This window comes from Mauremys mutica, chromosome 25, assembly GCF_020497125.1.
Source record: "Mauremys mutica isolate MM-2020 ecotype Southern chromosome 25, ASM2049712v1, whole genome shotgun sequence".
NCBI classification, from domain to species: Eukaryota; Metazoa; Chordata; order Testudines; family Geoemydidae; genus Mauremys; species Mauremys mutica.
Window position 1 is genome coordinate 8,111,450 of NC_059096.1, and position 18,985 is coordinate 8,130,434.

Consider the following 18,985-nt stretch of genomic DNA (forward strand, 5'->3'; position numbering starts at 1 on the left):
CAGAGCTGCCTGCCAAGCTCAGGGAGACGCAGCCCTGCAGGGGAAAGTGAGACACAAATGATCACTCTGGCGCTGTGCAGATAAATACCAGGACGTTCATTTTGCCATAGCGAGATGTTCACAGCGTAGCAGAAATTGACAGTTGGCCAATCACTTCCTTTTGGGGGCGATCAGGAGAAAACCACGAGAGGTGTGTGGCTTTAATGCAAGTGTGAGTGGTAACTTGCAAGCTACAGTCCAACTCGGCCCAACATGTGTGGTTGAAACTTCCTCTCAATAGACGTTATTCTCCCGCATGTTTTTAAAAGCCCCATGCCTACCCATACTATTAGTGTCTGTGATAACGAGCGACACGTTACACGCACGCTCCGTGCTCAGCCCCAGTTTGTAGACTAATACAGATCTAAGTATTTGGGGCATTTTGAGGTCTTGGGGCCTTTACTACCAGGGTGGGGTGGAGTGGGTTGCATTTGTATTCAGTTTTTTGGCCAATAGGCATTTTAATATAAATAAGACATTTTAATTACATATTACATGACTATAAAATTGTAGGACTGGGAGGGACCTTAAGTGATCATCTAGTCCAGTCCCCGGCACTCATGGCAGGACTAAGTATCATCTAGACCATCCCTGACGGGTGTTTGTCAAAACAAAACAATATGAGCAAGTGATTTCTTTTTATTCGCTTGCCTAGTTTTTCTGTTGTTCCCTAAATGTCAGTGTAATTGAATGGGCATACGCCCCGAGCTTTCCTATTGTAAGATGTTATAGCTTATAGTTGGATTTGCATCTTACCTGATTTTTTCAGCCTCAGCTGCAAAGTATGAAGCAGACTGTTGGACTGAAGTCTGGTGTGTGTGTGTGTGTTGGGCGGTGGGGGGGGGGGGGCAGGCTTAGTCATTCGCTTGGAGGATATTGATGTGATTTGAACAGTTAAACCCTGGACTAGGCAAAGTGCTTATGTGCAGTCTTATCTTTAAGCACACACTAGTTCTGTCAAAGGTATTGAGACTACTCCTGCTTAAAGTTAAGCACCGGCATAGTGCTCTGCCGAATCAGGGTGTGACACTGCCAACAAACTCTGTAAAACATGTTCAGTGGAAAAAAAATATTTTTGCGCTTAGCACATTGTGTGACTACTGCAAATACATTATGTTTGTTTATAATTTTATTTATTTATACATTTATTTTTATTTTCATTGTTTAGACATGAATTGAGAACTTGCTTGGACTGTCTGTGTCGATTTTCTTAGTGCTGAATGCCCTGCTGTGCCATTACCGGTTCCCCACGAGGGGTGATGCATTGGTGTGTGCACACTCCCATGCGGCTGCATATCAAACAGTGAGATTTAGTCAGTCGAATAATGATCAAACCTCATGAATAGCCAGTAATAACAAATGGCATTTTTAAAGGATCCAGATCTGTGTATACACAGATACCATTTTTTCTTTAAGACCTGCAGTAAATTGTTCATTAAAACAAATATACATTGAAGATACTTCATAATTTGCTCTTCGTTTATTAGGTAAAAATTAAAGTCTTGTTTTTAAACACAGCCTATGGCTGAAGACTTGGATGATAGTGCTTGAAATGTTCTCACAGCAACGTGAAGGGCACCAGCATCTGAAATGAGACACCGAATACAGCACAACTGGGTGGATGAATTGGGCAGGAACCATGCAAGGATGCTGGGATGGGGGTGATGTTTTGTGGATTCATTAGTCAAATTTGGGGACAGTGGGACACAGTATTCGATTTCTCCGCAGTAGGAGTGAACCAGGGGAAGGTTATTGTTGTCTTGCTGATTGTTCAACCTTTTTATCAAAAACTTGACGAGATGGAAAGGTTCTGTTCAGCTCTGTGTTCCAGCACTTGGGTTTTGGATGCATTTTGTAAATGTCTTGAAAAGCTTTCTAGCTGTCAGCCTCTTCCAGCAAATGCACTAGCTTCTCTGACTGAGGAATTACTTGGCTTTCCTTACCCTTCTCTCACTGCCATTACACATCGAGCTGTACTGTGCCACTCTCTTCCTTGTTCAGCTTGAGCATCTTTTCATTTCTTTTTATCTCCTTGTACAGTCACTGAGCCATAGTTAGAAGCTTTTGCCATTTGGAGCAATTGACAACACAACAACATGGCTTCTCTAATCCCACGTGGTTGTGTATCGCAGTATTGTAATTTAGCCACAGGCCTCGTTCAGTCATGTGATCACGATACTGAAATTCACACCTTCTGGATACATAAATATAACTCTGGGTACATCTACAGTGCAAAAAACAAACCTCGGCAGCGAGTCTCCAAGCTCGGGTCTGCCGACTTGGGCTCGCGCTGCAGGGTTCCATATAACAATGGAGACGTTCCCGCTCGGGCTGGAATCCAGGCTCTGAGACCCTTCCCCCTTGCTGGGTTCCAGAGCCCGGGCTCCAGCCCGAGTGGGAATGTCGACACTGCTATTTTTAGCCCCGCAGCACAAGCCTGAGTGAGTTGAGCTGAGCTCGGAGACTCAATGCTGCAGGAATTTTTGTTTGTTTGCAGAGTTAGATCTGCAAATGACCAAAGAGGGTAACATGCGCTGTACAGGCCTGGCGTAGCCTGCAGAGTCCCTCTCATGTCCGGTGGCCGTTGTCACCCTTTAACCCAGAGCTGCTGGCTGCCAAATCCCAATATGCAATGTGCCCTCTTAATCCAGGGAGGAGCTGCTTGGACCAGGATCGAGCGGCACCTGTAGTCTCTTTAGTCTGCATCTCCATTCAAGGGACAGCTGCAGTTGCTTCCATTGTAGAGAAATTAGGCATGGCCCTGGCCAACTGCCAGGATGGGCCTTGGCTGGAGCAGTTTGGGGACCCACTGCTCCGTGTGACGGTTTCTCGCCTTAGCGGCTGTTAGGCTAGGAGAGGATGGGAACATCAACTGTGTTTTAATTAGTACTTGGCCATGAGAGGTGGGAAAATGGATATTTGGAAAACGAAGCGGCTTCCGTCCCAGAGGTCCTCCCCACAGGAGTGACTCTCCGAAGTTACGGGGTGAGACATCCAGACAGCCGAAATACTCCCCCAGATAGTCTACATTTGCTTGGTGAGTGCGAGTGTGTCTACGCTGCATGTGTACACGGGTAGGAATACCCAAATGCTAGCTGGACTCCTGGGTACGTCCTCACCTTGTGGGTCCATGTGTCACATCTTCACTGTTCCCTCTAGCTAGAATCAAGGTAGCCTGGTATGTGAGCAGTCACGTCTCTGGCTGCAGAGTAGACATCCCCTTAGCGACTGCAGGATGTTTTAGGACCACAGGATGGTTCGGGACGCTGATTCTTGACAGCTGTGTTCAGGTGCGGGAAAGCTTTGCAGCGCAGACCAGGCCTCGGTGCTGCTGCTACAGCTGTGCCTTCGATTGCACTTCTCCCTAGGAATCTGCTTTGGATCGTATCTCTGGCATCTCCTTTCTCATAGCGAATGGGATTTTCCTTTTCCCGCCTGGCTCCACACCACCTGGCCCTGTCGTTCTTTTTCTCTCTCTGTGAGCTCAGGGAATTTCCCCTCTCTCCTTTGATGCGTTTTGCAGGCCTATCCCCCCCCTCCCGTTCCTTTGCTGTCGGTTTTAATTCAGTTCATTTTGTCGCTGACGCCCTTTTGCGCCCCACTGATTTCTCCACCTGTAGAGAGAGAAGGGCCAGGAAGATGAGCGCGGTGCACAAAATGGTGTCCCCCAAAGCGCAGGGCCTCAGGCATTGCGCACTGAGCCCGCCGTCCCCGAGGAGAGCCCGCTCCCAGACTTGCAGCCAGATGGCGATGCCAGTAAGTAGCCACTCATCAGCTTCCACCGTAGAGGGGGGGGTTTGGCGAACGCTAGCCCAGGGCGCGGCGCCGGAGCCCGTCTGTAAATGCTCGGGATCGGCGCGCTCAGCCGGATCGTGTGTGTGTGTGATGGTGACAGTCATGTAATGAAGAGCCAGTGAAAGTAACTGGACACTGGGTGGGGGCAGGTTCTGGTCCTTCCTCCCCGTTGAGATTTGCCGGTTCACCGTAACTTGCAGCAGCCTCAAGACACAGCCTCCCAAAGGGGTGCTTGGGATCAGGCTGATTTTCCACCTCCCCCAGCTCACTTTGCTGTCACCTGAACGTAGTGAATAGGAGCAGGCCTGCAGCGATGAAAAGCCAGAAGTGTTAGCCCCTGTACTGCCCATCAGTTGTCTCTGGTCCCCTCCTCGGCGTTCAGCAAAGGGGACTCCGCTTTCGGGCCTGCTAGGCCGGGGTCTGAGAAAGTCACTGCTCCGCTGAAGTGAGGCCAGAGCAGCAGGCTTGTTGAGACCCAGGTTCTGCCCTGGTTTTCCTGCAGGCACCTCCCTTTGCCTGAGGGCATTGGGCCGTTATTGGCAAATGGTTCCTTCAGGCTGCACCCCCCTCCCTGTCACAGGGCTGAACATGGAACAGAAGGTGCTGTGCTTGTCCTCCATTCACCCGCTTCCTCCTCGCCGCACCCCTGGGCATGGCCGGTGGGGACAGAGCATTAACTCACCATTCACCAAAGCCTCTCACGTGGCTCGACTGACACCCACCCCCCAATGTCGGGGCTCACCCTGCGCCTTTTCTTTGTGCAGATCGAGTCTCACAAGCTGACCTTCCGCGAGAATGCCAAAGCCAAGACTGACCACGGAGCCGAAATCGTCTACAAGTCCCCCACCATCTCCGGAGATGCCTCCCCCCGTCGCCTTAGCAATGTCTCCTCCACCGGCAGCATCAACATGGTGGACTCCCCCCAGCTGGCCACACTAGCTGACGAAGTGTCTGCTTCCCTGGCCAAGCAGGGCTTGTGATCGCCTGGCCGTGGGCGGAGAGAAGAGAAGAAAAGAAAAATCAATCTGGCCTTCTTCCTCTGTTCCTTTTACAACTACACCCCCCACCCTCTGCCCCCCAAATGGGTAACGATTTAACCTACTTTTACTGTCCATTCAGCTCTGGCTCCAGGACTTCAAAATCAGTAACAGCATTAGATACAAACCCTCCTCTTCCCCAGGTGATCTTAACGCAGTAGAAAGGAACCTGATCACCCCCACCCCCCCAAGGGAGTTTGGTTTCTGGAGAGGTTGGTGCTGCTTAAATTTAACGTCAAGGTACAAGCCTGTTCCCCTAGCGCCATCTCAGTCAGACTGATCCCCAGCCCGCCAAAGATACCGTGAGCCCGGCATCTCCCCACCTCTAACAACATCCCCGGTTGCTTTCCAGCACCCACCCCCTGCTTAAAACATGTTGAATTGTCCCAGCAATTTCCCGGGAGCAGACCGCCCCCTGCTGGGGACCATGGGGCACTGCACTCACCATGGAAATCTCATGTATGCAGTGTTGTAGCCGTGTCGTTCCCAGGATATGAGACACCAGGATGGGTGAGGTAATAGCGTTTATTGGACCAGCTTTGGTTGGTGAGGGAGACAAGCGTTCGAGCCACACAGAGCTCTTCCCTCTGGTCTGGGAAAGTACTTGGTGTCACAGCTGAGTAACTGCGAGCACCTTTCCTGGACCCGAGGAAGAGCTCGATGTAGCTGGAAAATGTCTCTCTCCCACCGCCAGAAGCTGGTCCAGTAAAAGCTATTACCTCGCCCGCTCGTGTCTCTGATGAAAATCTCAGACTAGTTAATATTATGTAGAAACCCAGAGACAGTCTGGGAGGCCACCCCCCCTTCCCCAGGGACCTCTTGGGGAGGGATGTGACAGCAACACCCCTTTTCTCCCCCGGAATTTGGCCCCGAAGCTACTTGGATTCCAGGTCACAGGCTGGGACCCAGGATCCAACTCTCTCTCCTCTAATTAAAAGGCACCAGCGTTATTCCTTATACCCAGCAAAACTGACTTTCAAGTCCTGGGAGCCCACGGCTTCCCTCCACTCGGAGCGAGTGGCACGTCCCGAAGGGGGGAGGACTAGTAGCCACGGCAAACTCGCTGTTCTCAGAGCTGGTTCCTTGCCTAGGCAAGGAGCTCGCCTGCTCTCTGGTTTGACTAACGTGGTTTTAAGGCTCCTTCTTTTAACTCGTATTAATGACAACAGCTGGCGACTGTTTTCTCCCAGGCTGTTCCTCTTACAAAAGGATTTCAGCCTTCAACCCGGGCTTCTAGAGGCAAGGCCTGCTCCCACCACTGCTCTTCTCCTGGGCTGAGGCCTCTTAACCTACTTCATTTGATGGCCTTGGGCATGTATCCAGTTCGCTGCCTCTTCCTCCTATCCCACTCCCACGCCTGCCAGCGTGTGGCCTGTGCACTGTGTGGTCTGGGGCGCAGTCCCTCTGCAAGGCAACTCCATGCTGTAAACGCTGGGTGAGAGGGTTGGGGGACCTCTTGTAAGAAACAGCGGAGTGCCGGGGCCATTCTGACCCATCTGGATACCTAAGGAATAGTGCGAGGCCGGGGCGATGGCTGGAATTTGTTCCCCTCCCTCAGTACCTGTAGCCTTTCTGTTCCTGCCATGGTATGAGGCTAAGGCCTATTGTCTGTGTCTGTCTGACCGGTTGATGTGGGCTTGAATTCTCTGAGGCTGGCCACACAGATTTCTCAACCTCTGTGTCCGTTTCTGAGAAGCTGCCTTAGCCGTTGCAAAGTGAAAGTTCTCTTGCCCTGATGTGAGCTGAATGAATAGAGGATTTCCGTGTTCGGTGCTGCCTTCCAGTCGAAAAGGGAGACGCTTGAGTTAGACACGTCTGGCACAGCTAAGAGCTGCGGGATTTGAATTCTCCATCTTGTTAGCGTAACAATGCCTAGACTGAAGGCACGTTTCTTCGGTCAGAGCAGTGGATAGAGGGTGGCAGAGCCACGGACAGATGGAAATAGCATCACTATTTCACCTAGCGATTTTGGAAGAAAATCTTTACGTCCAGGAGATAAGATGTGTAGAAATTGGGCTTCCCTCTTCTCAGACCCAACTGCCTGCCCATAAATCCCTCCCACCCTCCCTTATACTTCCAGGTGGCCCCTGCATCCTTTAAGCTCCAAAAACTGGCTCCATGCGGTGGTAATGATGACACTAGGGCCTATCAATTGATTTAGCAAAGGGATGCTCTTGAAGTGTGTCCCGGCTGGCCTGGTTTTGTCGGAGTGGTGCATTTCATGCTGGAGCTGTTGAGTAGATGAGTCTAGGATTTTTTCTTTGGCATCCCCTCGTGTTGTATAGTGGGATTTGTCTGTATATGCTTGGAAATCACCAGGGTGATGATTGTTCTATAAGCGTGTGTTGTAAAATTCAGTAGGTAGGTTTTGAACTGCCCCCTGTGCTCAGTACTGAGCTAGAATTCAGCCAAAGCGACTCTCGCTGTTGTCTGTTTAATCAGAAAAGGGTGAGAGCAAATCTGGCTCCAGCCAGAGACAAATGCAGTAGAACTGAACTGGGTCAGCACTGACCCGGTAGCAGCTCAGGATGGGAAATGTGTTTCCAGAAGCTGGAGGGTTCCGGCCCCGTGAGCTGTGTATGTTTTCTGGGAATTCGGCCTGCAAACAAGAAAGACGACTCTGGAAGTTCATCATGGAAGGTGGTTGCACTGCTTAGCTGGTGGAATTGTCCTGCTAGATAATTGGAGGTGGTCACTGAGCCCAGCCCTTCGTCCTGTGCAGGACTGGACCGTACGTGTCCTCGGAGGCTTTTTCCAATCTTCCTTAGAGTCTGCCCTGGCTTCCTATAGGTTATTCCATAGCCACTGTCAGGAAAACCTGTCCCAAAGCCAAGTGCTGGCGTTAGCACCCGAGGGGGTGGGTAGCGGCGATAGGAGTTCTGCCGGCCTGGTGATGACTGTTCTCTGGATCACATTTCAACCCCTGCGTGCTATAGATCCCGGCAGCATTTTAATGGACGTTAAACTTTAAAAAGGAGGCAGAGCTGATCCCCTCTTGTTCCACCCACTGAACGCCTCCCGGTGATCTCCAGCAGGCCGCTCGGGATAGAGGTCGGTGGATTTTCGAATCACAGAAGCCCTTGCAGTCCCTGGCACCCCTGTACTGCCCCTCCTTTGCCGATGGAGAAAGGGAGGCAGGCTGGGAGGAGCGATTTGCCCAAAGTGTCACTGAGTCATTGGGATTAGAATTTGGGGAGTCCGGGGGTCACACCAGTAAAGGCTTTGATTTCACAGGAGCTACATTTCCTCTGTTACCCAGCGACCCGCTGGGGGGAGAACCAGAGGGCAGCTCTGTTCCTTGTTCTGCAACTCCAACTGCTAGTTCCCACCCTGTGCAATGGCTGCCTTGAGGCTGGCCATTCCACAGGGCCTGTGGTCACAAGGCTGACTCCCCAGTAGGGTGACCAGAGAGCAAATGTGAAAAATCAGGATGGGGGTGGGGGGTAATAGGCGCCTATATAAGAAAAAGACCCCAAATTGGGACTGTCCCTATAAAAGCGGGACATCGGGTCACCCTGCTCCTCAGGGCTGTAAGGCAGAAGCAGCTTTAACACCTGGAAGTGGTGTGTTAGTCACCGCCTGTGGCTGCACCGTTTACAACCTGTGCAGAAGACGGGCCCAGCTTCTCGGGGGTCTGTGCGAGCTTATCAGACCACTCATGCCCCAGTGGTGTGAGTGCAGCCGCCAGGGCATGAGACATTCATTGCTAGACATGGGGGGGTCTGTGATACCATTCACCTGGCTTGGGGGCTGTGCAGCAGAGGGTCACAGTCACACCCTGGCAGGATGGGGCTGCCTGAATTCTAGCTTGGGATTAAATGGCGTACCAGGAACCAGAGCTGCCTCGTTGATAGCGGGGGGGGGGCATCTTCCCTTCAGCGAGGCTGAATTAGGAATTGTAATTGGAAAAGAAAATGCCAGGAAGTTGGGTGACTTCTTGGGCCTTTCAAGTGTCAATTATGGAAGAGTAGGTGAGCTGCTACCGGCCCTGCTGCCACCTTTGCACACTCTCCTCGTCTCCAGTGGCCACAGCGCCTGGCCGAGCAGCTCTGTCCTTCAAAGAAAACTGCCCTTCACAATAAAAAGAGCTGAGCGCTGCTGGGCGGGGCCGGTGGAGCCCTGAAGTCCAGCGTTAGATGCTGTGGGTTTGCACCATTCTAACCCTTTGTTTTAGCCACTTGTTTACACAACCCTGAGTGCAGATTAAGGTTAAAACAAGAAAATATCCGTCTCTTGCTGCTTTTGTTGCTAGGGCAACCTATTCAGAACAAGCATGAGGTCACTGGCCTTGGCTGCTGCTTGCCAGCCCTTCCCCTGCTCTGCATGCAGTTCCTCCTAGCAACCTGCTGCACCAAAGAGGCTTTTAGATCCCCTGGTCTGAGACATGCTCCTGAGCTACCTTTCCTTCCCCAATTGCCTGGCTCAAGGGCAGGGCTACATGTGGTTTAGGTAAAGCTAATTCTAAGGATGAGATGTCATTAAAAAGTCAGTATTAGGGAAATAGGACAGGCTGAGGCTGCTGCTCCAGTGGAGCTTGGGGGGGGGGCACCAGCCCAGTTCCCCCACTGACAGAGCCTTAGTCTACCCAGCAAGGTGCCTGTGTAGGGCCACTGCTGGGCTCGGTGGCAGGACTTCAAACAGCTGGGCCCTGTGCCTGCTGTTTTACTGGGGAGACCTGCATCAAACAGCCCTTTGCCAAGGTGAATTAGCCCAGGGTGAACTGCAAGGTGCCAGCAACTGCCCCATCTGTCTGGGCTACCTCTGCGCTAGGGTGCTCTGGTTTAGAGGCACAGGGATATTACCTCCTAGATTGTATTCTAGTAGTGGTGCTTGTTGCAACCTCACCTCCTGTATGAGGAGCAGAGACTGCCCTGAGTTAGCAGCTAAATAAAGAAACATCTACCAAGCATTGAATTAAAACAGGGGCCATACTGCCCCCTACCAGCCCGAGGTAACAGCAGGATTTGGCACAGCGTGAACGGAGCAGCCTGCTGCTCTTGTACCAAAACAACTGAGTCAGCAGGAGTCTTGGTTCTGGTGTATGGCCGAACCCCCAGAGCAGATGAGGTAATCTGAAGGCGGGTCAGTGGCAGGTACCACGGTGGGTAAACTGCATTCCAGCTGGCTGCTGGGCAAAGGAGGTCACAACACTGGTTTCCTTAAAATTACTTTCAAACTGAGCTGAAGTTCAGTTGTAGATTTTTTTAAGCTGTGAATCAGTTCAGCTGGTTTGGTGGGTGGCACAAATTGAGCCCATGAGCAATGGTCTGATTTCTCTAGGGTGCAGCACAGGCAGGTGTCTCTGTTCATTCTGATCAGTCCTTCAGGAACCAAGCGAAGGTTGCCTGTAGCACTGGCTTAGCCTTGAACTTTGAAAGGGAGATGCTAGCTGGGGAGTGGAGGGCAAGCAAGTCAGCCTAGTGGCCAGCACTTATTTCCACAGGGGTCTCCATGTTCACTCAGTGGAGATACACAGCAGGGATTGCCTAATGCCAGCTGGCTGCTTGCTGAGGAGGGCAAGGGTCACGTGACCGCCTGCATTCACTGTCAATAGTTCCACTTAACTAGACTCTGATTGTAAGAACCTGTAACGTCTGTGATTATCATTGTGGGATGATAGGACAGAAATATCCCAGGGTTCCTATGTAAATGAGCAACTGGGAGAACCATTTTAACCCTTTTCAGCTTCTGCTGAAGACTGGGCCACTGCCGTGCTGTGAATCTAAAACTCTCCTTAGCCAACTTTCACTGAGACCAGTGTGGCCACAGTCATGTCTTGCTGCCCAGGCAGAGGTGCTTGGAGTTGATGACTTTTGGCACAGGCAGCACCCAGTTACTTTAGAATGTAAAAAGCTGGAGTTCAGGAGTGGGGGGTTTTAGTTTTATTAACCCTTAGAACCCCTGGCCTGAACAGCATTTGGGGGGAGCTTCCAGAAATCTGCACTCAATCCCCTTCCCCGATGTTTCAACTTGCTACTGTCAGAGTCCTGCAGTCATTGCTGTGTCTGGAGCTGCCCCCTGCTCTGCTGTCAGCTCTCTTTACCCTCCAGCAGGGCCCAGCCTTCCTTTGCAGTGCTCAGACACGTCTCTTCCAGCAAAGTAGCTAGTCCTAGTTCCCACTCTAACCCTTCAGTCTCCAACAGCCCAAGCCTGACCTCCCAGCCCATAGAACATGGTCATTTTATAGATGTCACCTGCCAGGGCCTGAGATTTACTGCGACAGGATGGTACATTGATGTACTGACTGTTCCTTTGGTCTGAAAAGGGTTAAAACTGGCACTAGAGAACCATATTTCTGAACTCCAAAAAATGCTCCTTACAGGAATTTGAAGTGGCAAAAGGACAATTCTGGTATTTGCAATCCTGCGATTCCCTTTTTAATTTTGGGGGAGGGGGTAGGAGGGCTTAATCTCTGTATGATCATCCTAGCTTAGCTTCCTGTTTGTGACTGTCCATAGTGGTGTGTGTGTGTGTTTTAACAACTGGTTTACACTGATTGTTGCTGTACAAGTGAATTTGGAAATAAAGTCATTACTACAATAAAATGCTGCCTTGGTGGGTCTGCTTGTGTCGGAGAGGATGGAAAGGTTGGTCTGTTTGTCCCATGTGGAAACACTGCTGGTACTCGGGACAGCTACTGCATACACGTTGGACAAAGCTGCAGGGGAGTCAAACGTCCCCTCTGAACAGGGCCATGCAAAAGCCTAAACTTTTTCAGACTGTGCCAAATCTTCCAATACAATGGGCACAGCAGCAGCACTTAAGTGTGGCTCAGCTGCTCCGTTGTCACATGCACCTACCCAAAGAGACGCTTTTGAGCTGTAGGCCATGTTAATATCATGCTGCCTAGGTGAGAACCAAGCACTTGCCAATGACAAAGGTGAATGTTCTGTCTCTTAGGAGCCAGGCTTCAGTTAACCTTTCAGGGCTCTGAGCACAGCAAGGGTTTGATGATGGGGGAGCAAAAAGGACAGGCCAGATCCTGTGAGATTTACAGCCCCCCCCCCGGCCTGAGGTCTCATGGGATTTGGAGTCCTGGGCTCACAGCCACCATCCCTTAGCCAGGCTGCTGTGGGCTGGGCTAGTCACAGCTTTGGGGTTTAAGGAACATTTTCCTGTGCCATGGGACTGCCCACAAGTGGTTGGGGGGATGGGGGGTTAAGCCTTCCTCAGAGGGAAACCTGGGGTTGGATTTTGGGCAAGCAGCCAGCTGAAATTCTTCCCCTCCCAGAGGCCATTTAGTTGTGTCAACTTTTGGCAAGTGCTTAGTGTAGAAATTTGCTGATTTAGCTCCAGATCTATAGCCAGCATCCCAAGGGTGGCTTGTTACAAGATGGGGGCATACATGAGCTAGGGCCTGGGGAACCATCCCAACCCCACACATGGCAGCAGTGCTGACTGGGGGGGGTCAAGGGGCCCTCTAACCTCAGCCCCTCTTTCCTCCCTCCCCCCATCACTGGCTCTTGCTGTGGGCACCCCCCCAAGAATTGGCAAAGGATCAGTGGGGTGAGTGACTGTGCAGGGCTGGTTAAAATAAAACCCATCCTCCTCCTGCCCCAGGAGCACCCGCAGCAGGGTCAAGTTCTTTGTAGCCACAGACCCTTTCAAAAAAGGAGTTTAGGCTCTAATCACTCACAGGCACAGCAGTCATGCCCTCTCCAGCAGTCAAGGTTTGGCCTCAAACACCGAGGTTGAGATGTTTATTTAACAACAGCACTAGTGATAGGGAAGGACAGATCATACCGCATGCGCCTCAGGCAGGTGAGCCTTAGCTTGAACACACCTGCTGGAGAGCATGGGGCAGAACAAAGCAGCCCAGGAGGTTTTACTGGGGAGAGAAACAGGAACCCGTCAGGGCTTAAACAGCTTCTGGACATGGCTGGAAAGAACATTGTAACAGCAATGTGACCATACTAGGCAGCTGCTGGAGCTCGCCACTGCCAATAAATGGGCCCCTCCTAAGGGAAAGTTCTTCCACAACAGACACAGACATGGGGTGGGAAACAGGTGGAAAAGGTGAACTGCAGAATGAAACAATGCCCTCTACCAGAACAGCTGGCAGCTGTGACAATCCCCCTCTCACATTTGCTGAATGTTATTTTACCTTAGAAATAAAAGCCTCCAACCAAGCTGGATGTCCCTGCCTCTGGTGCAGGATTCAGGATTCAGATTCACACCACTATGAAGCCTGAGCTGCTGCAGTAGCTTCCTTTGGTTATTTCTGTGGTGTAGAGAGGTGAAAGACCACATTACCACCCTGCAGTGAACTCACCTGTGCACGCTCCAGTGCAGACATGGAAGGTGGACTTGCACACTTCTGTAAGTAAACGGAGAACTTCAGAGCACCCCAGAGAAATTCTATTCCTGGCAGTCATGCTGCTGACCCCACTCCACCTGGCATGTCACAGAAGGGGCCTTGCACAGCACACTACATTTTTTAATTTTTTTTTAATCTTTTCTTTTTTTTTTTATAAGCACATTTGTGCTTTGCAAACAGAATCAGGACATTAACAAAGATCAGCTTCTCAGAAGAAAAGCGTTTCTATAGAACAAGGACATTACACAGCTCAAAGCAGGAAAAGAAAAATATTTACAAAATACAAGGTGGTTTTTTTTGTGGTTTTTTTATAATGCTAAAAGGGTTATTCAGAATTTTCAACCTTATAAATAGAAAAGCACTTATGCAAAGGGATATGGTAGCATTTTTTTTAAAGAAACGATGACAAATCCTTTAAACTAGAACAGAACCAAAAAACACTAGATAATGTTGAAAATTGTGAAAAAACCCCAACCATTAAGCAGTTTAGCTACTATTTCTTTACGATTACAAAATGGAAAAAAAAAATTATGTCCTTTGTATTTTTTTTCCTTTTTTGGTGATGTGATTATACATAAGACAGGCACAATGCTAACAACAGGACAGGGACCAATAGCCACACCGCTAGGGTCAGAGAACGTTACAGATGGGAACGGTGTGTGGGATCCGGGAGTCTCTAGAGGAGGGGGCAGCGGTGGTGCCATTTTAAAATAAAATACCTGTCAAACTTTATGATCATCAGACCAAAAAGTCCTGAAAATGAAACTGACTAAACATTGGTTTTCAAAATGTGTGTGGAAGTGGAGTTAAGCAGTGGTGAAAAACAAGTCCTGATCTTTTCCTAAGCGAGCTGGACTTCGAGCAGCACCACACTTGCTTTTTCTTTAAATAGATCAAACCAATTTAAGCGAAACAAACATTAGCAGCCTATGCACTGCAGCCTGCAGACTTCATATGGTGAATTGCTGAGTCCTACTCCTGCCAACTGAACACTCCTCCTGGCATCTGCAGCTCATCATGGTTTCTAAGCAGTAACAGTAACAGAAGTGACATTCTGATGGCCGGCTGCTAACCTAACCTGACATTTTCTAATTGTGGTGGGTAAAAAACCACAAAGGGAAATTAAAGTGTTGGTAACAGAACTGCATTTCCTGCATCAAAGCATGTACTGGTGCCAGCAGCAAGCTAGATCCCAGCAAAAGGAGTCCTTAAGGGTGCTGGATAAACTCTGCTCCTGCTGAAGCACCAGAACATGCTGGATTGACTCCCACTTCCCTGCCCTTCACCCAGTATAAACACAAGGTGTGAACTGAACAAGGCTGCTTCCGAAATCTCACTCTCCCACATGGAGCTGTGCATGAAGCAGCTAATGAGGGGCCTTCCTTTCCTGAAGTGACAGGAAGTCTTGTCCTCCATGAAGCAAACAGCTGCTCTAAAAGCAGGAGTGGCGAAAGGAAGAAATGAAGGGCAGTACAGTGCAATGCAGCAGGCAGCCTGGGGGAATCATGGAGGTAATACCTGGAACTACAACCTAGGGAACAAAACAACAGCGGATGGGGGTGCAGAGACTGCAGATCTCAGCTCTGCATGTGGGGAGAGACAGCTAGTGCGGGAGGTTGCATTCCAAAGACATCACTTTTCACCACTAATTTCACTCCACTAAAACTTTTCAGGGAGGAGGCAGCAGGCAGCAGAGAGTAAGAGAAAAATCCCCGACGTCTGCTAGTCAGCTAAATCCTGTGCTCTAGAATGATACACCTAAGGGGGAGGGGCGGAAGGGTGTCTGGCAGACTGCTCTCCTCCCGAGGCTTCACTCTGCTGGGAGGAAGCTGGGGTGCTCTTATTGTGTGACAAGGAAACATGGAAAAAAAACCCAAAAACAAAACAAACAAAAAGAAAACAGTTTCTAAACTCCTTAAATTCACTAAAAACTGTGAAAATTCCCGGCAGGATGTTTGAATATCAAACGCAGATTTCGGAAGCTTTAATGCCAAGAGTTAGTTGTGTGTGTTGGTTTTGCTCCTGTCCGGCTCTATCTGTGTGCCGGCCGCTGAACTGCTGTTGCTGCTGCTGAGGAGGCCACGGCTGGGGTCCGGCTCTTGGGGCTGGGGAGGGCGCTGTCCGTCTCCCGGGAGGACTTGCCGCCCGATGTGCGCCGGGTGCAGCGCGACAACCGGTCCTGGGGATCAGCTTGGTCCTCGCACTCTGTCTTGGGGTTGTAGGAGAGCGGGAAGTAGCGTCGCTCCCAGGGCTGCACAGCCTGCAGGGGAACGAGGAGCAGAGCTGTTCACAGGGAGCGCAGACAGACACCCACGCAGAGGCTCTGTTTGGATAAACCCTCTGTGGCTCAGAATAGTCCCCCTCCCCCCCACCCCGAGTCTTCTTCCTGTTTCCCATTCATCCGTGACCTATGGCAGCCCTGGCCAATGCTCCCTTTAAAGGTGCTTCACATATTGTGCGGGTTCAGCGATTAGCATGGGGAGGTTCCCCAAGGGATCAGCTCCCCCCACGCTGGCACAGACTGAGACCACAGCAGAGCCAGCACCCAGCTGTCAGAGCCCCGCTGGGACCAACGAAGCACCCGTATGCCTGTTTTTCTAGCAGGCTCAAGCAACCCACCGCCAGCCAGGACCACAACTAGATTAACTCCCATACACATACCGTGAAAAAAAGTGACATTTTATTGATGAAAACGGGAAGTATCATTCGACAACATTAGCCGGCCCCCTTACACATTAATAGGCCACATGGACCAAGGAAGGTCTCAATTCAGACCTCCCAACAAGAATGCTCTTCTACTGGCTTTTCAGCTTGCTGGAGAGTTTTAAGGAGAGAAGAATCAATGCAGGTGTTAGAAAAACTAAACACCCATCAAAGGTCAATAAGATCAACTGACACTTTCCTGCACTTCCACTGCAGAAAGCCTCCTTTGGGTTCATTCTGTCCTGTAAAGGCAAGCACTGCGATGTTCTGCTCCCACGTCAATATTGTAACATAATGGGGTTCTTAGGGCACGTAGACGGAGGATGAGTGCCCAAAGGAAAAACTGCCAAAGCTGAATGAGAGTAGATTTTGCATTCAGTTCAGCAAACTCAATTTCACACACACAGATTCTCAGCAGTTTTCCCACAGTAAGTAAATTCCACAGTGGAAAAACAAACCGAGTTTGAATTTCACATTTAGCCTCAAAAATAACAGCTTCTCAGTAACGTGTACGCATCTGGACCCTTCCACCAGCCAGAGGGGACGGAAAGTCGAAAGACCCACCCACCTGTTCGTCCAGACCAGACTCGGGTGTGGAACAACGGGTGTCCTCACTTGACAAGAGCCGCATGGAGTCACGGGAAACAGGCGTGAGAGGGGCAGAGTGCAGTTCGGGGCTGACGGGACTGCGTGGGGAGAATTCAGAATGGGAGTGGCAGTTGCCCACATCGGGGGACGGTGGCTGGGGAGTGGAGGGGTTCCCCAGCTGAGGGGTTGTCCGACCGTCTGCTGATCTGTAAGACCTGGAATTAAAATAAATATGTATTTTAAAATTCTCATTTTACATTTCACTACTGCAGTCTGCTGTCATTCTGCAAACCCTTCATTCACTGCCAGCTCACTTCTGCCACATCACGCCCTAGAACAGTGTTACCACACAATTGATGTCACTACATGCAAGGCAATCATCAAGATGTGCACATACCAAAACTGAGCCACTGTTTGGACTTAGCACTGCAACTGTCTGGTCTGACCCTTCCAGCCAACGATCACTGTTTCACTGCATCACGTCATACTCTGAATAATCTCTTTGGGACAGCTGTTATTGCAGTTTTTTGGGGGGGGAGGGGGAGAGGGGCTGTTTCTGTGGAGCACATGCCTACTACACTTCTGAGTGCTGTACCATTACAGTAGTAATAAGAAGCCACCCCACAGTCTCGGACACTTAGGTCAGTTTTCCCACGTATTCCCCTGACAACATCTGTACACTAAGTAACAAAAAGACATTTGTTCAAATAGCTAAATACTGATCAAAATATAATTAATCTTGACATCCTTTAGGGAGGATAGGAGCCAAAACCTACACTTTGGAAAGGGAACATAAAAATGAGGAAGCTTGTCAAAGACTTAAAAGTTAAAATTGAGGGATTTAAAACCCTTCATTAAGGCATGCGTACATCTCAACAAAAAGAGAATCAATCAGGAAGTAAACCAGTGTTTGGTTAAATAGTGAGGTTCAAAAGGGCTGTCGGAGCGAAACTTGTCCTTCAGAATATCGAAATCCAACCCTAGTAAAACGAATAAAAAAGGAGCATAAGCTATAGCAGGAAGAAAATCAGAACGGCTCAGATTGGCTTTTTGTTCTTCAAATTCTTAACTCAAAAACAGCTAAGAAATTCTTCAAATATATCAGAGCCAGGAAGAGCATGAGATCATCCATAGGAGGGTCTGCTTGAACAATTAAGGATGAGAACAACATTACAAAGAAGCTAGAGAATTTAGCTGCATCGCTCTTCACCGCAGAGAATGCTGGGATATTATCTACCCCAGACGTACTCTTCTGGTAGTAAAGATGCGGTACTCAAGAAATGGAGGTAACAAAAGAAGAGGTACTGAAAGAAAAACTGATAAACTAGACAGGAATTAGTCATCAAGTCCAGAGGGTACACTCCAGTGTTCTGAAGTTACTCAAGAAGGAAGTGGCTGAGCTGGGGAATGAATGTTACACCCAGTAGGCTCTGTCTGGAGAATTACAGACCAGTAAGTCTTATTTTTGTATCTGGTAAATAGGTTGAAATGATAGTTAAAACAGAATTAACAACCATCTAGATGATAACATAATAGGATCTAACTACCATGGTTTCTGCAAAGTTCCACATAATTTCCTCATACATTTCTGACATCAGATGGGGATAGACCATTTGTATGAGGACATCCCATTGGGGAAGCTCAGCCCCAGAGTTGAAGGCATAATTTTACTCACCATCAACATCACAAATGGTCTTCCCCAACTGATAGCTTACCAGTTCCACTGTCTGTGTCTCTCTGCAGAGACCCCATTCCTTCCCACAAGTCCAACACCACTCTGCCCATAGTGTACAAAGAACCATCTTAGATTCTCCAATACTACTGCCTTTCAGGAGATGAACCTCTGTAGATCACTCTTTTGCACTCTGCTCCCAGATATCCCCTCTCTCTGTAGAAAGAGGGCATTTAGTTACAAAAGAGAAGCTGGAGCGAAGGGCAGCCTTCCCACACAAGGCTTACATGGCAGAATTGAGGAGCAGTAGTCTGCACCCACTGAACATACGTTACAGTGGCATCAGAGTGCTGGGTGCACCACAGCTGCAGAGTGCAGGCTACTAGGCTTACCTGCTGCCTCGCCGCTGAGGGGGGAGACTGGTGCTCCAGAGCCACCTTGCCCGCTCCATCTCTTCACACTTGGCATGAAGAGCAGCAAAGGCTGAATCAGACAGGTCCTCAATCTGGAAAGGGATTGTCACATTAGTGAGAGATCTTTTACACTAAGGCCTTGCCCACACAACAAAGTTATACTGGCATAAGCCAAGGTGTGGATTTAAGCTGATATACCCGGAGGACCGCAAGAGGCCCTTTTTTCGGTTTAGTTTATGTTGCTTCGGAAAGGGCTTGAGCTCAATGGAATTCCAGAATTAAGAGTGTCCACACAGGGGCTCGTACTGGTATAGCTATATTGGTTTACCTAGTATTGATATAATTATACCAATGCAAGTGGTGAAGCTTGTGTGTGTAGACAAGACCTCAGGAGTCCCTAAAAGGCTAAGGGCCTGCTACC

General features: G+C 49.6%; 2 protein-coding genes across 27 annotated transcripts in view; one reads left to right on the forward strand and one right to left on the reverse strand.

Moving 5' to 3' along the window:
* Positions 1 to 11,416, forward strand: part of MAPT (microtubule associated protein tau) — a 112,761-nt gene extending 101,345 nt beyond the window's left edge. For 22 of the 23 annotated variants that reach the window (XM_044999230.1, XM_044999227.1, XM_044999225.1 and 19 more), the window contains one exon: positions 4,599 to 11,416. In XM_044999230.1, coding sequence (XP_044855165.1) covers positions 4,599 to 4,814 — 216 coding nt within the window. In that variant the 3' untranslated portion in view covers positions 4,815 to 11,416. Of the gene's footprint in view, positions 1 to 3,659; positions 3,796 to 4,598 lie in introns of all 23 variants that reach the window. The other variant, XM_044999216.1, reaches the window with a different exon arrangement.
* A 1,884-nt stretch (positions 11,417 to 13,300) lies between these two features.
* The window catches only part of KANSL1 (KAT8 regulatory NSL complex subunit 1), a 168,101-nt gene continuing 162,416 nt past the window's right edge, over positions 13,301 to 18,985 (reverse strand). For all 4 annotated transcript variants that reach the window (XM_044999361.1, XM_044999364.1, XM_044999362.1 and 1 more), the window contains 3 exons: positions 18,544 to 18,656; positions 16,460 to 16,694; positions 13,301 to 15,448 (listed from right to left, as the gene is read on the reverse strand). In XM_044999361.1, coding sequence (XP_044855296.1) covers positions 15,221 to 15,448; positions 16,460 to 16,694; positions 18,544 to 18,656 — 576 coding nt within the window. In that variant the 3' untranslated portion in view covers positions 13,301 to 15,220. The remainder of the gene's footprint in view (positions 15,449 to 16,459; positions 16,695 to 18,543; positions 18,657 to 18,985) is intronic.